This window comes from Manis javanica, chromosome 4 (assembly GCF_040802235.1).
Source record: "Manis javanica isolate MJ-LG chromosome 4, MJ_LKY, whole genome shotgun sequence".
Taxonomy (NCBI): domain Eukaryota; kingdom Metazoa; phylum Chordata; class Mammalia; order Pholidota; family Manidae; genus Manis; species Manis javanica.
Genome location: NC_133159.1, coordinates 169655131 through 169672141, shown reverse-complemented (window position 1 = coordinate 169672141; position 17011 = coordinate 169655131). Strand labels below are relative to the sequence as shown.

Here is a 17011-nt window from a genome sequence, read left to right as displayed (position 1 = left end):
AATAATATTCCATTGTGAATATGTACCACATCTTCTTTATCCATTCATCTACTGATGGACAGTTAGGTTGCTTCCATTTCTTGGATATTGTAAATAGTGCTGTGATAAACATAGGGGTGCATATGTCTTTTTCAAACTGAGAAACTGCATTCTTAGGGTAAATTCCTAGGAGTGGAATTCCTGGGTCAAATGATATTTCTATTTTGAGCTTTTTGAGGAGCCTCCATACTGCTTTCCACAATGGTTGACCACGAGCAGTGTAGGAGGGCTCCCCTTTCTCAGCATCCTCACCAGCATTTGTTGTTCCTACTTTTTTCTCTGTTGGCCATCCTACCTGGCGTGAAGTGGTACCTCATTGTGGTTTTAATTTGCATTTCCCTGATAATTAGCAAAGTGGAACATTTTTTCATGTTGTGCCTGTTGGCCATCTGAATTTCTTCTTTGGAAAATTGTTCATATCCTCCACCCATTTTTTAATAGGGTTACTTGCTTTTTGGGTGTTGAGGCCTGTGAGTTCTTTATATATTTTGGATGTTAACCCCTTGTTGAATAGGTCATTTACAAATATATTCTCCCATACTGTAGGATGCCTTTTTGTTCTGCTGATGGTGTTCTTTGCTGTACAGAAGCTTTTTAGCTTGATGTAGTCCCATTTGTTCATTTTTTATTCTGTTTCCCTTGCCCAAGGAGATCCGTTCAGGAAAAAGTTGCTCATGTTTATATTCAAGAGATTTTTGCCTATGTTTTCTTCTAAGAGTTTTATGGTTTCGTGACTTACATTCAGGTTTTTGATCAATTTTGAGTTTACTTTTGTGTATGGGGTTAGACAATAATTCAATTTCATTCTCTTGCATGTAGCTGTCCAGTTTTGCCAACACCAGCTTTTGAAGAGGCTGTCATTTCCCCATTGTATGTCCATGGCTCTTTTATCATATATTAATTGACCATATATGCTTGGGTTTACATCTGGGCTCTCTAGTCTGTTCTATTGGTCTATGGGGCTGTTCTTGTGCCAGTACCAAATCAACTAAACACTCTTGAGAAAAGCCAGGAGAGGGGTTTTCAGTTCTTTCCACAGACGCCTTCAGCAGTTGTCATTTTCCTCTGGTGTCTCAGACCCATCCAGGGCCTGAGTGAGGACACTGGGAAGGTTCACCCGGCTTTCTGCCCAGGCTCCAGTGGGAAGGTCTGGGAGGTGGGGATGGTGAACTCAGGAAGTGGGAAGATAAAGGTTTAATTTTCACCCGGCTAGGGCTCCCTACCACGTTTGTAGGTAGCAAGTTCCTAGTTTTCTTTTTTTTTTTTCTTTTTTGATTGAAGGACCAAACAGAACTCTGTTACCTAGACTTTTGTCATTATATTGCAAGTCTTTTGTTGTTTTGTATGATTATAAGAATATAGTAGTATTTTGTGACTTGGGTGTTTTTAATTTACCAAAAGGGTAGTATGTTTATAACTTTTTTCCCCTCAGGAGTATGACAGAATCCTTACGCATGGAACTTTCTAGGCTACCCAAGGGTTTTTGCTGGTTATGTATGCAGAGACAGGATTGCTGGATAAAATGAATATGTATCCTTAATTTCACTATGTCACCTAGATGGCTCTCCAGATTGACTGCACCTATTTGTAATCTCATCCATGGTGTGAGGGTTCTCATTTTCCTGTGTCTTCAGAATTTAGTGATGCTTTTAAAGTTTTTTCTACCTTCCATTAGAAGAGTAAATTTTCTGCTGGCAACCACTAACTTACTAGAACCCATAGTTATATTTACTGTTCCCTTTTAATTACTTGTATTTATTAATATCTATGTTCTCATCTATCCCCAAAATATCAAGTAACTTAACACCCATTTACTTTGCCTTAGTCTTTCTCTAGGAACTTCATAGAAATGCAGGTTCTTGGTCCCCACCCAGACCTGCTGAATCAGAAACTCTGGGAGAGGCTGAGCCTCCAGGAGATTCTGATGCTGGCTAAAGTTCTCAAAACGGGGCTTTAGCTCAGGCATGTCCCCTACCCCGCAGCAGGGACATTTGGTAATGTCTGGAGACATTTTTAGTTGTCACAGATGGCGAGGTGGAAGCTCCAGGCCTCTCCTGGAGGCCAGGAATGTGCTCCAGCCTCCTCTGTCAGCAGTGCTAAAGGGGAGACTCCTGCTCTAGAGTTTCTGTTCTAGATTATTAAAAGTGCTTAGAAATTTGCTTTGTTTTGCTTCACCACTGCTTTTATGAGAACGATGAAGTTTACTACATCATTTACTCATTTTATTTCTACATTTCCAGTCAGGCATTTGTCTCCAGTGTGCCACTGAACTAACCATTCACTTCTTGAAACATTTTCTTCATTTGGCTTCGGGATACCACAATCCTGGTTCTTTTCATGTTTTTCTGGCTACTCTTTCTTCCTTTACTGGCTCTTTCTTCTTTCCTGACAGGCAGTAACACTGTAGGGCTCAGTTCCCAGCTCTCAGATGAGTTTAGAGCTCGCATGGACCTTTGGACTTACTGTTTTTCTCTCATAGAATCTGTTTTGGTTTTGTTTGTGTTTTGAATGATGATGATGATAATAAAAATTCTTTTATTTGGTATAAAATTTTCTCAGAAGATTTCATTTAGTGTTCAGCTTTGCAAGGCTTAATTTCTTCATTTGCAGAGGAAATATGCAATTTATAAGTAGAAAACATATAAATAATAAGGAATATTATCACATAAAGGAGTTTGTGAGCATGTTAAAGACTGAAAAAGGTGGTTTGTGGTTTCACAAAAATAAACTAATCATTCTAGCTACTTTCATATTTGAAGTTTCTATGTTTTTCCCTAGGTTTGTCAAGGGCTATTTAATGAATTACTAGAAAGTGGAATTTCTGTGTGGCCTGGTTATTTGGAAACTGTGCAGTCCTCTTTGGAACAACTTTATTCAAAGTAAGAATTGTCTTCCTTGTCACTAAAGTAGTTTTCATTAAATGATATTTCCTTTATGAGTAACAAAATAAATCTCTTCTAAATATATATGTATTATATATGTATATAAAAAACTTAGTTACTCCTAGCTTTCTCATTTTCAGAACCACACGCCCTTTTGCTGTAGCAGGGAACAATATTCATCAGGTGTATTTGAGCACACACCACACTGTGTGCAGCTTCAGCATTAATGTCATGGAGTATGTGTACCTGAGTTTATCAGTTTATCAGGGATGGAATTATGTGTATGGGATGAATTTGTTGAACCAAGACTGAGGGAACATGAGTGGAGTGCCTTTTCTTTGTTGATATTGTGGTTCATTCAGAGGCTGTGTGGGAGACAGTTCCACCCAGAGGACAGAGCACTACTCAGTCATCAGCACTTCTGTTCCCTGGGCCACTCAGGACTGAGTCCTGGCGTATCAGGATTTACCTTACCTTACTTCCTCCCTCATCCTTACTCTCTGCCTCCAGCCCATCCCGCTAACTGTCAGTCAGCCTCCTGAATATATCTCAGATCCATAGCTCTCCATCTTCACTGCCACTGCCCAAGCTGAAGTCACCAAAATCTCTTGGCTGGATTATTGAAGTAACTCCTAATTGATCTTCCTGTTTCTAGTCTTAGGCCTGCCATTTCATTAACTTAAGTAATCCTTTCTTCCCACCTTTGGGTTTATTTTTTATTTTTTAAATATTTTTATGTTGAATACATATCTTTTGGGTGAAAAGTTGTGAAGCTTTGTGTTTTGCTCTTCAGTTCTCTAGTAACTTGTTAAAACACACATTTCAGATGATGTCAGAGGAAAAATAGGTTTCTGTAGATAAAGCAACTAATGGTTTCATCATACATAAAATGAGGGGGTGGTACTTGAACATTCCAGTCCTCTGAGATCTAAAATCTTACCCTTTGAGTCTTGTGGACATTATCAAGTTACATTGTTCTTTATATTGCAAAGGCTTTATTGTGCCAGAAATTTTAAAATCTAAATGTTTATTAAGCACCTACTATGTGTTATGTAGTTTGATACAGCAGTAAACAAGACAGAAAAGTTTCTTCTTATGAAGCTTATATATTTTTGGGAAAAATAGAAAACAAACAAGGAAATAGATAAATAAGATAATTTCTGCTAGAGTTCTACAAAGAAAAGAAACATTAATGAGGCCATGTGACTGGGTAAGCCTGGGGCAGGGATGGGGGGTAAGCCAGTGTGGATATGAGAAGGCCAGTGGGGATATATTCAGTCATTGTTGAACTAAAAACTCTAGGTTAGCAAATTAAATTATATATTAAGCATGATTATGGTATAAGTTATTGTACTATAGGGCTTTATTCTGGTAATATTATTAGAGACTTTATTCTAAAATATTTTTTCTTATATTGTATCCAAATTCCAGAAGGCTGAGGTTATTCTTAGGTTCATCCATAATATCACCCCAAATGATGTGTTGAGGTGCCAGTGTTTCTCAGATTTTGTTTTCCATTATGACTTGTCAGCTATCACGAGTCAGAAACTTTCTGAAAAGTTTACTTAGAATATGATTCAGAAACTTGAAAAAGGTGTTTTTTTTGGTCTAGCTCTCAAACTCTGCCTTTGAGTTCTATAACTCTTGAAAGTGGCGTGAATTCTGAAGTAATTAAAGCTGATAATGTGATGAATTTACAGTTTATATTTGTGCTTATGTATTTTGTTGAACTACTTTTTTCTTAGATATGATGAAATGAGTATCCTCTTCACAGTTTTGATTACTGAAGCTACTTTGGAGAATGGATTAATACAGCTGAGAAGTAGAGACACCACAATGAAGGAAATGATGCATATATCCAAAGTAAAAGACTTTTTAACCAAGTATATATCATCAGCTAAGAATGTATAGATTTTAATATTTGTATAATAAATACTCTCCTTTCCTAATTGGTTGTCTGACATTGTTAGATTTTTTTTTTAGCCCCTTTGCCCTTATGATGTGGACATTTTGGTGCTTTTTTTAAATCAGTTTTTATTATAATTTTGATGTAGTCCATTGTATCAGGAATATGTTCAATTATAAGAAAAAAAATCCTACTATGCTGTATAAGCAAATTGGAGTTTGTTTTTCTCAGTAAGAAATCTAGGGGGTAGACTGTCCAGAGCTGGTATAATTATTTTCTCTATAGTTAGGGACCCAGGCTGTTGCTATCTTTCTGTTTCACCATCTTTTATGTTGGCTTTCATCTTTATACCTGTTGCGTCTTGGTCGCAAGGTGGCTGCTTTATTCCTAGCCTTCTCATCCACATTCTAGTTGGGAAGAAGACAAGCCCTAGCCAGGAAAACTCTTCCCTTTCGAGGAAAGTAAAAAAGCTTCTCCAGACAGCCCAATCACAAGACTTGTTTCCATTTCATTGGTCAGAACTGGGTCACACGGTCATTCCTAGGCTCATCACTGTCCAAAGGAATGAGAATATCATCATTAGTTTGGATTAAACACATCCTGTGGGACTACAGAAATGTCTTACCCTTTTTGAAATGGGTTTTGTTATTAGGAAAGAAGCAGTCTTTATGGAATCTCCCACATGTATACCATCAAATACCAAAGATTAACCTAAAACTGAACTTTTAAAAATTAGAACGTTTATTAATTTTTGAAGAGCAAGATAAAATAAATGTTAGGTGGCACAATCTAATATTACAGAGTATTTCATGTCTGGTTCTAATAGAGCCGTTTATGAGAAACCTTTGAACTTTTATGTGCTGTTTTTGTTAATTTACTATTATTACCAACCTGACAACCATTCCAACTGATAGTATGTATAAAATATCTTAAAGCTAATTTTCTTAGTTGACTTTACTTAGCATGTTTGGAGTTTTCAGTTAATTACTTTTTGCTACTGTGGAGAATTTCAAACAAACATATATAGAATAGTGTAATTAACCCCAAGTACCTGTCACCCAGCACCATGACCAGTCTCACCACATCCATCAAATACCACCCTTCCATATTACTTTGAAACAGGTCACAGCTATCTTTTGATTTGTAAAAATCTTAATTAACAACCTTTTGTCACCATTATTACACCTAAAAAATTAACAGTAGATGATATTAAGAAATTATTGACAGTTTTCTTGGATTTGATAAAGGTTTTACAGCTTTATTTTTCTTTTTACAAAGTCCTTATCTGTTAGAGAGATACACTTAAGTGTTCTTTTTTTAATAAGTATTTTTTTAAGTTGATGTATAATTGACATACAACATTGGTTCCAAGTATACAGCACGGTGATTCAATAGTTACACACGTTATGTAGTCCTCACCCCAAGTAGTGCAATTACTGTCTCTCAACACAGAAAAATATTACAGACCATTGACTGCATTCTTTATGCTGCACTTCCATCCTCATGAACAATTTATATTATTATTGAGATTTTTGTGCCTCTTTATTCCCCTCACGCACCCTACCCATCTACCCCAACCTCTCCCCAGTGGTAACTTTCAGTCACTTCTCATTGTCTATGAGTCTACTACTATTTTGTTCATTTTGTTTTGTTTTGGTTTTAGATTCCACATAAAAATGAAATAATATGGTGGTTGCTTTTCTCCACTTGGCTTATTTCAACTTAGCATAATACCCTCTAAGTCCATCCATATTGTTACAAATGGCAGGATTTCTTTTTTATGGCCAAATAATATTCTATTGTGTTTGTATCATATCTTCTTCATGGAAATCTTGGTTGCTTCCTTATGTTGGCTATTGTAAATAATGCAACAATAAACATAGGGGTGCATATATCTTTTTGAATTAGAAATTTTGTTTTTTGAGGGTAAATTCCTAGAAGAGAAGTTACTGGGTCAAGAGATGTTTCTATTTTTAGTTCTTTGAGGAACCTCCATACTGTTTTCCATGGTGGCTGTACCAATTGCCATTCACACCAACAGTGTAGGAGGGGTCCCATCTCTCCATATCCTCGCCAACACTTATTATTTCTTGTCTTTTGGATAGCGGCCATTCTGACTGGTGTGAGGTGATAGATATCTCATTGTGGTTTTGGTTTGCATTTCCCTGATGATTACTGATGGGGAGCATCTTACACTTAAATATTCTTGAGTGAAATTATATGATATCTGACATGTGCTTTAAAATTCTCCTGTTTACCAAAAAAAAAGGGGGTGGAGTAGAGATGAACAGGAATAGCACTGAGTTGTTGAAACTGGCTGATAGGTACATGTGGGGTCATTGTACTGTCTCTCTATTTTTGTGTATGTTTGAGAATTTTTGTAATAAAAGGTTTTTAAAACCAACTAGTTAATATAAAATATTTACTCAATTTCCAGTTGTCCCATAATTTCGTAGAATTTTGCATTGTTTATTTGAATCAGAATCCAAATAAGGCCCATTTATTGAAGTTGGTTAGGTCTTTTAGACTCTCCCGGCCTAAAGGTTCCATCTCTCTCTCGGTCTTTCTTTTAAGAAATTGGACTGTTTATTATGGAGTTTTGCCCTGCCTGGATTTTGCTTATTGCATCCCCATGGTGTGGTTTAGCCTGTTCTTCTCTCTCTGTTTCCTTTAGATGGAAAGTTGGATCAATTTCAAATTCATTTTGGTGGGACAAGATTATCTCATAGTTGGTTGTTTTTGCCCATCAGGAGGTAGTAATGTCTGTTTGTTTATTTTGGGGGGCATGTTAGCAATCAGTGATTGACTGATTTCAATACCTAAATCAGTCGTTCATTAGAGGTGACAAAATGATAATATTCTAATCCTTCATTTGTTAGCCAGAATACTTCCATTAAAAAAAAACTCATCTGTTTGCTTAGAGGTATGGGAAAGATGAGGAAAATGCTGGATTTGTCTTTAAAATTCTTCTTTTTGATGTCCAATTGTCCTGTTTTTGGCCAGTGGGAACCTCTTCAAGTAGGCCTCAAGTCCTTTTGACACGAACTCAGCAGTCTTTGATAGTTTCCTTGTCATCTGGTATCTAATGTAGAGATTGCACAGTTCAGGGACTCTCTAGGGAACTTGGTTCCTTTTACTGGACAACTGTTTAGAGATCATACTCTGGGTACTAGGGATGCTCATTGTTAGTAGGTGGTCTTTGTTTCTAAGCCTTTTCAGTGTTCAGACCTAGCAAATGTGTGTTGTATGTTTTAATCAGCTTTATTGAGATATAATTTGCATACCATAAATTTACCTAATTTAAATGTACAACTATGAGTTTGACAAGTGACCGCAATGACAATTTAGTACATTTCCATCACCCCAAAAAATTCCCCTCATGCCCTTTAGGACTGCAAGGTGTTTTTTTCTTTTGTTGTTTGTTTGTTTTATTTTGGTATCATTAATCTAAAATTACATGAAGGACATTATGTTTACTAGGCTCCCCCCTTCACCAATTCCCCCCCACATACTCCTTCACAGTCACTGTCCATCAACGTAATAAGATGCTGTAAAATCACTACTTGTCATGGCTGTGTTACAGAGCCCTCCCGGTGACCCCCCAACACTATACATGCTAATTGTAATGCCCCCTTTCTTTTTTCCCGCCCTTATCCCTCCCTTCCCACCCATCCTCCCCAGTCCCTTTCCCTTTGGTAACTGTTAGTCCATTCTTGGGTTCTGTGATTCTGCTGCTGTTTTGTTCCTTCAGTTTTCCTTTGTTCTTATACTCCACATTTGTGAAATCATTTGGTACTTGTCTTTCTCCGCCTGGCTTATTTCACTGAGCATAATACCCTCTAGCTCCATCCATGTTGTTGCAAATGGTAGGATCTGTTTTTTTCTTATGGCTGAGTAATATTCCATTGTGTATATGTACCACATCTTCTTTATTCATTCATCTACTGATGGACATTTAGGTTGCTTTATATCTTGGATATTGTAATAGTGTAGCAATAAACATAGGGGTGCATCTGTCTTTTTCAAACTGGAGTGCTGCATTCTTAGGGTAAATTCTTAGAAGTGGAATTCCTGCGTCAAATGGTATTTCTATTTTGAGCATTTTGAGGAACCTCCATACTGCTTTCCACAATGTTGAACTAATTTACATTCCCGCCAGCAGTGTAAGAGGGTTCCCCTTTCTCCACAACCTCACCAACATTTGTTGTTGATTGTCTTTTCGATGATGGCAATCCTTACTGGTGTGAGGTGGTATCTCATTGTGGTTTTAATTTGCATTTCTCTGATGACAAGCGATGTGGAGCCATCTTTTCATGTGTCTGTTGGCCATCTGAATTTCTTCTTTAGAGAACTGTCTATTCAGCTCCTCTGCCCATTTTTTAATTGGATTATTTGCTTTTTGTTTGTTGAGGTATGTGAGCTCTTTATATATTTTGGATGTCAGCCGTTTATTGGATCTGTCATTTATGAATATATTCTCCCGTACTGTAGGATACCTTTTTGTTCTATTGATGGTGTCCTTTGCTGTACAGCTTTTCAGCTTGATATAGTCCCACTTGTTCAATTTTGCTTTTGTTTCCCTTGCTCGGGGAGATATGTTCAAAAAGAGGTCACTCATGTTTATGTCTAAGAGATTTTTGCCTATGTTTTTTTCTAACAGTTTTATGGTTTCATGACTTACATTCAAGTCTTTGATCCATTTCGAATTTACTTTTGTGTACGGGGTTAGACAGTGATTCAGTTTCATTCTCTTACATGTAGCTGTCCAGTTTTGCCAGCACCATCTGTTGAAAAGACTGTCATTTCCCCATTGTATGTCCATGGCCCCTTATCGAATATTAATTGACCATATATGTTTGGGTTAATGTTTGGAGTCTCTATTCTGTTCCATTAGTCTGTGGCTCTGTTCTTGTGCCAGTACCAAATTGTCTTGATTACTGTGGCTTTGTAGTAGAGCTTGAAGTTGGGGAGTGAGATCCCCCCACTTTATTCTTCTCAGGATTGCCTTAGCTATTCAGGGTCTTTGGTGTTTCCATATGAATTTTTCAACTATTTGTTCCAGTTCATTGAAGAATGCTGTTGGTAATTTGATAGGGATTGCATCGAATCTGTATATTGTTTTGGGCAGGATGGCCATTTTGACAATATTAATTCTTCCTAGACAGGAGCATGGGATGAGTTTCCATTTGTTAGTGACCTCTTTAATTTCTCTTAAGAGCGTCTTATAGTTTTCAGGGTATAGGTCTTTCACTTCCTTGGTTAGGTTTATTCCTAGGTATTTTATTCTTTTTGATGCTATTGTGAATAGAATTGTTTTCCTAATTTCTCTTTCTATTAGTTCATTGTTAGTGTATAGGAAAGCCACAGATTTCTGTGTGGTAATTTTGTATCCTGCAACTTTGCTGAATTCTCATATTAGTTCTAGTAGTTTTGGAGTGGAGTCTTAAGGGTTTTTTATGTACAATATCATGTCATCTGCAAATAGTGACAGTTTAACTTCTTCTTTACCAATCTGGATTCCTTGAATTTCTTTGTTTTGTCTAATTGCCATGGCTAGTACCTCCAGTACTATGTTGAATAACAGTGGGGAGAGTGGGCATCCCTGTCTTGTTCCCGATCTCAGAGGAAAAGCTTTCAGCTTCTCGCTGTTCAGTATGATGTTGGCTGTGGGTTTACCATATATGACCTTTATTATGTTGAGGTACTTGCCCTCTATGCCCATTTTGTTGAGGGTTTTTATCATGAATGGATGTTGAATTTTGTCAAATGCTTTTTCAGCATCTATGGAGATGATCATGTGGCTTTTGTCCTTGTTTTTGTTGATATGGTGGATGATGTTGATGGATTTTCAAATGTTGTACCATTCTTGCATCCCTGGGATGAATCCCACTTGGTCATGGTGTATGATCCTTTTGATGTATTTTTGAATTTAGTTTTCTAATATTTTATTGAGTATTTTTGCATCTACGTTCATCAGGGATATTGGTCTGTAGTTTTCTTTTTTGGTGGGGTCTTTGCCTGGTTTTGGTATTAGGGTGATGTTGGCTTCATAGAATGAGTTTGGGAGTATTCCCTCCTCTTCTATTTTTTGGAAAACTTTAAGGAGAATGGGTATTATGTCTTCTTTGTATATCTGATAAAATTCCGAGGTAAATCCATCTGGCCCGGGGGTTTTGTTCTTGGGTAGGTTTTTGATTACTGCTTCAATTTCGTTGCTGGTAATTGGTCTGTTTAGATTTTCTATTTCTTTCTGGGTCAGTCTTGTAAGGTTGTATTTTTCTAGGAAGTTGTCCATTTCTCCTAGGTTTTCCAGCTTGTTAGCATATAGGTTTTCATAGTAGTCTCTAATAATTCTTTGTATTTCTGTGGGGTCCGTCGTGATTTTTCCTTTCTCGTTTCTGATTCTGTTGATGTGTGTTGATTCTCTTTTTCTCTTAATAAGTCTGTCTAGAGGCTTATCTATTTTGTTTATTCTCTCGAAGAAACAGCTCTTGGTTTCATTGATTTTTTCTATTGTTTTAGTCTTCTCAATTTTATTTATTTCTTCTCTGATCTTTATTATGTCCCTCCTTCTGCTGACCTTAGGCCTCAGTTGTTCTTCTTTTTCCAATTTCAATAATTGTGACATTAGACCACTCATTTGAGATTGTTCTTCCTTCTTTAAATATGCATGGATTGCTATATACTTTCCTCTTAAGACTACTTTCGCTGCATCCCACAGTAGTTGGGGCTTTGTGTTGTTGTTTGTTTCCATATATTGCTGGATCTCCATTTTAATTTGGTCATTGATCCATTGATTATTTAGGAGCATGTTGTTAAGCCTCCATGTGTTTGTGAGCCTTTTTGCTTTCTTTGTACAGTTTATTTCTAGTTTTATACTTTTGTGGTCTGAAAAGTTGGTTGGTAGGATTTCAATCTTTTGGAATTTACTGAGGCTCTTTTTGTGGCCTAGTATGTGGTCTATTCTGGAGAATGTTCCATGTGCACTTGAGAAGAATGTGTATCTGTTGCTTTTGGGTGTAGAGTTCTATAGATGTCTATTAGGTCCATCTGTTCTAGTGTGTTGTTCAATGCCTCCGTGTCCTTACTTATTTTCTGTCTGCTGGATCTGTCCTTTGGAGTGAGTGGTGTGTTGAAGTCTCCGAAAATGAATGCATTGCATTCTGTTTCCTCCTTTAATTCTGTTAGTATTTGTTTCACGTATGCTGGTGCTCCTGTATTGGGTGCATATATATTTATAATGGTTATATGCTCTTGTTGGACTGAGCCCTTTATCATTATGTAATGTCCTTCTTTATCTCTTGTTACTTTCTTTGTTTTGAAGTCTCTTTTGTCTGATACTAGTGTTGCAGCACCTGCTTTTTTCTCCCTATTGTGTGCATGAAATATCTTTTTCCATCCCTTGACTTTTAGTCTGTGCATGTATTTGGGTTTGAGGTGAGTCTCTTCTAAGCAGCATATAGATGGGTCTTGCTTTTTTATCCATTCTATTACTTTGCGTCTTTTGATTGGTGCATTCAGTCCATTTACATTTAGGGTGGTTATTGAAAGAGATATACTTATTGCCATTCCAGGCTTTAAGTTTGTGGTTACCAAAGGTTCAAGGTTATCTTCTTTACTATCTTACTGTCTAACTTAACTCGCTTATTGAGCTATTATAAACACTGTCTGATGATTCTTTATTTCTCTCCCTTCTTATTCCTCCTCCTCCCTTCTTCATATGTTGGGTGTTTTGTTCTGTGCTCTTTTTAGGAGTGCTCCCATCTAGAGCAGTCCCTGTAAGATGCCCTGTAGAGGTGGTTTGTGGGAGGCAAATTCCCTCCACTTTTGCTTGTCTGGGAATTGTTTAATCCCTCCTTCATATTTAAATGATAATCGTGCTGGATACAGTATTCTTGGTTCAAGGCCCTTCTGTTTCATTGCATTAAATATATCATGCCATTCTCAGTTGGCCTGTAAGGTTTCTGTTGAGATGTCTGCTGATAGCCTGATGGGTTTTCCTTTGTAGGTGACCTTCTTTTTCTCTCTGGCTGTCTTTAATACTCTGTCCTTGTATGTGATCTTTGCCATTTTAATTATTATGTGTCTTGGTGTGGCCTTCCTTGGGTCCCTTGTCATGGGAGTTCTGTGTGCTTCTTTGGTCTGAGAGGCCATTTCCTCCCCTAGTTTGGGGAAGTTTTCGGCAATTATTTCTTCAGAGACACTTTCTATCCCTTTTTCCTCTCTCTTCTTCTTCTGGTACCCCTATAATGCGAATATTGTTCCGTTTCAATTGGTCACACAGTTCTCTTAATATTTTTTCATTTCTGGAGATCCTTTTATCTCTCTCTGCATCAGCTTCTCTGCGTTCCTGTTCTCTGATTTCTAGTCCATTAATGGTCTCTTGCATCTCATCCATTCTGCTTTGAGGTCCTTCCAGAGATGGTTTTATTTCTGTATTCTCCCTCCTTAGTTCTTGCATATTTCTCTGTAAGTCCATCAGCATGGTTATGACTTTTGTTTTGAATTCTTTTTCAGGAAGATTGGTTATATCTATCTCCCCAGATTCCTTCTCAGGGGAAGATGTGGAAGATGTCTGAGTTAGTTTGGTCTGGATAAAATTTTTTTGCCTTTTTATGTTGATAGATGCAGTGGTATGCTATTGACTCGTCTGTTAGCTGGGAGAGCCACGACCCTTTCCACTTGCTCCTGGCCTTTCTTTACTGGGACAGTGGCAGCTAGCGGCTTGTGTTGGGCAATTGCACGTAGACTGGGTCTCTGTATCTTGCCCAGCCGCTATGGAGGAAGCTCCCTTGCTGTGGGCGGGGCCAGCCTCAGGCTGCTGCTCTGCTATGGCAGGGCCCCAGAGGGGGAATGGATGGGGGGCTGTTTGGCTGTTTACTGCTGTGAGGGGTCTCAGAGCTGCTGCCCAGGGGGTTAGGGCGCCCAGAGTTCCCCGGGATTCCCTGCTGCTGGGTTAAGTGTCCTGGGACACTTCCATCCAGCTGTGGGGTCCCTGTCCCTTTAAGATTTTCAAAAAGCACTTGCTTTTCTTTGTCCCTGGGGTGCCGGCTGTGGGGACCCGCTCAGAGGTCTTACTGTCCTGTTTCCCTAATTTTGAGGTGGGGATGGCTGGGGCTGGGTGTTTAGCAGTCCTGGACTCCCTCTCCCTCCCCGCTCCGACTCCTCTCCTCCTGCCAGGAGCTGGGGTGAGGGGCGCTTGGGTCCTGCCCGACCGGGGCTTGTATCTTACCCCCATCGCCAGGTGCTGGGTTCTCGCTGGTATGGATGTAGTCTGGCTGTTGTCCTGTGTCTTCTGGTCTCTCTTTTAGGGATAGTTGTATTTGTTGTATTTTCAAAAATATATATGTTTTTGGGAAGAGATTCCCACTGTCCTACTCATGCCGCCATCGTGCTCCGCCTGCAAGGTTTTTACTTGACATCATCTGTCATACATCTGTATCTCCTCCCATGCCCAAATCCCAATTCTTAAGAAGGAGGGTGATAAAATTAGAATGCCCTGCCACACAAGTGCTCATTTTCTTTATCTCACATTAATCCCGGCAGTCTCAGAATTGCAATACCAATATTACCACCATATGTCTACTTAAAAGTTGAAATTTAATTTTTGCAGTTTTGGGTTCAGTACTTAGCTTTAATATAACTGTGAGAATCTAAGAATTTAAAAATTATTTTTCTGCAGAATATCTCAGTCCTGCCCACAGGTACTTTGACCGGAGGATTGTATTCCTGGTTTCAGATCAGCTGACTGTTAAGGCATCTACACTAACTGCAACATAGAATGCTTATACTGCAGTCAAGGTAAGTGATGTTTGTGAAGATTATTCAGATCAGAGGTGTCCAGCTGGGTTTAGACATCAGAATCTCCTGTGGAGCTTTTTAAAAATAAATATATTTGAGCCTTATCCTAGACAGACCTACTAAATCTCTGGTGCTGGGTTCCATGCAAGTTTATTTTTTAAATTGTACAGGTAGTTTCTGTTCACCTCAGTAACCACTGTTAAATTTATCAGAGAGCTGCATACATGGATGGTATTGGTTTTTTATATGTATTTTTTAATTGAAGTATAGTTGATATGCAATATTATATTGGTTTCAAGTGTACAATATAATGACTTGAGGATGGTATTGTTTTGACAGAACTTCTCTCCATCTCAATTGCTTTTAAAAAATTTATTAACATGTACCCTTCTTAGGTATTCTGTCACACCAATATATTTGGAAAGATGTTATTAGAAATTATTCTATGAACCTCATTGTTGATTTAGCCATAAGAATGTTCTTGAAGGCATTTGTTTGCTATGTCATACCACATCTTCCTGGGAGGAGGGATGAGAGAAATTTCTCTCAAATTTAAATATGTGATAGGTATGCTTCTCCTGAAGACTGGCCTGTCATTATATGTATCATATATTCACTCATGCATTTTATTGATTCACAAAAGCTTTTGAGCACCTAAATCCCAGGGACGCTAGGTGCTGGGGATGTAGTGGTGAACAAAACAGACCAGGTCCTTCTCGGGGAGGGGCAGGTGGGGCAGACCATAGCAGGTAGGCACATAGACAATTTCAGGTAATTTCAGATAATGTTGTAAAGGAAATGGAGCAGGATGATGGGTTAGATCATGGGTTGTGTGCTGTACACAGGTAGTCAGGGAAGTTCTGAGGACATGATCATTGAACTGAGATTGAATGATATGGAATTGGACATGAGAAGATCTGGGGCAACACTTCCGGGGAAGAGAGACCAGCAAATGCCAAGGCCCTTAGGAGAGAAAAGACAAGTTGTCAAAGAATAGAAAGCCAGACAGAGGGTGCTAAGGGGAGGCAGGTAGAAGATGTGGTCAGGGCTCACATCACTTAGAGCCATAGGGGCTGTAGTAACGAATCTGGAAGCCACTGGGGAAGGAGGGGCTGGTTTAAGCAGAGAGGGGATATACTGTTATTTTGAAAAGATCAACTGCGGAGAATGAAGTGTAGAGGTGCAGAAGGGAAGCAGGGAGACCTGTTAAGGGGCTCTGACAGTGGCCCAGGAGATGGTGGCCAGGACAAGAAGGTATTAGCAATACCCTTCTTAGACCTGGCAAGAGGAGCCTCCACTCTTTGTCCTGCTCTAACCCTTCCTCGTGGGATATCTGAGGGGCCACGGGAACATGCTTGGAAGCGCTTTGTAATCCTTAGGTGTCTAATTTTTCTAACCTGTAAGTTTATATGCTACTGGAGATCTCAGTTACTATCTCTGGTTGTGTGTGTTGGGGAAGGGTTGAAGGCATAGTCCATGTCCTCCAGGGTAGAAAGGAGAAAGGGAAACAATATGCTTCAGGCATCACAAAACCACTGTCGATCATTCCTCTAGATGTCTCCTCTTTTCACCCTTCAGGAAAGGCAACATTGAGAGAATTAGGTTGTATTCCATCAGCCCTGGGAGTAGAAGGGACAGCTGTTGGCAACTCTTCATCCCAGCAAGGTCTTTGTGCTGCCCTGGTATTACACTTCAGCTACCATCTTTTCCCAGTTTTCTATTGGATTGTTGGTCTTTTTCTTAGTGATTTGTAAGAGCTCATTATATATTATGGAACTTTATATTTTCCCTGAGATGGGTTCAAAATATTTTCCCATAGTTATTCTCTTGAGTTAGTTTATGATGTCAAAATGTAATTTTAAAATGTTTCATCTAATTAAATTTAACAATCCTTTATGTCTTCTGAATTTTGAGTCATACCTAGAAAAGCCTGCCCTTCTTAAATTCTTCCTGTATTCTTTAGCACCTCTGTGGCTTCATTTTTAGGTATTTTAATATTTGATCTATCTAATTTATTTTGGCAAAGAATGAAGTAGGGGGTCCAACTTTTTAAATGTGGTTTTCAAGTTTTCACAATATACTGAATGATCCATCTTTTCCCTACTGATTTAAACTGCCATTTTTTTCATATACTAAATTTCCATGTGTATTCAGTTAGATCTGTATCTGGACTTCCTGTCCTGTTCAGTTTTTCTACTTGTCCAGCCATATACCAATACCACACTTTCAAATCATGGAAACCTTATACATTGTTATATGTTGTACACCTCTCTCCTCACTTCCTCCCTCCTTTTTCCCTTTCTCCCTCTCTCTCTTGCTTATATTTAGTCATATACTTCTTGATTCCTACACCCTTTCCCTGTATTGTTTCATTCTTCACCAC

At 38.5% G+C, this 17011-nt stretch overlaps 1 protein-coding gene across 3 annotated transcripts in view; it reads left to right on the top strand.

Moving 5' to 3' along the window:
• Nucleotides 1-16933, top strand: part of POLG2 (DNA polymerase gamma 2, accessory subunit) — a 30568-nt gene extending 13635 nt beyond the window's left edge. For 2 of the 3 annotated variants that reach the window (XM_073235791.1, XM_073235789.1), the window contains 3 exons: nt 2818-2918; nt 4667-4784; nt 14510-16933. In XM_073235791.1, coding sequence (XP_073091892.1) covers nt 2818-2918; nt 4667-4784; nt 14510-14575 — 285 coding nt within the window. In that variant the 3' untranslated portion in view covers nt 14576-16933. Of the gene's footprint in view, nt 1-2817; nt 2919-4666; nt 4871-14509 lie in introns of those variants that run through there. The other variant, XM_017648977.3, reaches the window with a different exon arrangement.
• The last annotated feature ends 78 nt before the right edge of the window (nt 16934-17011 follow it).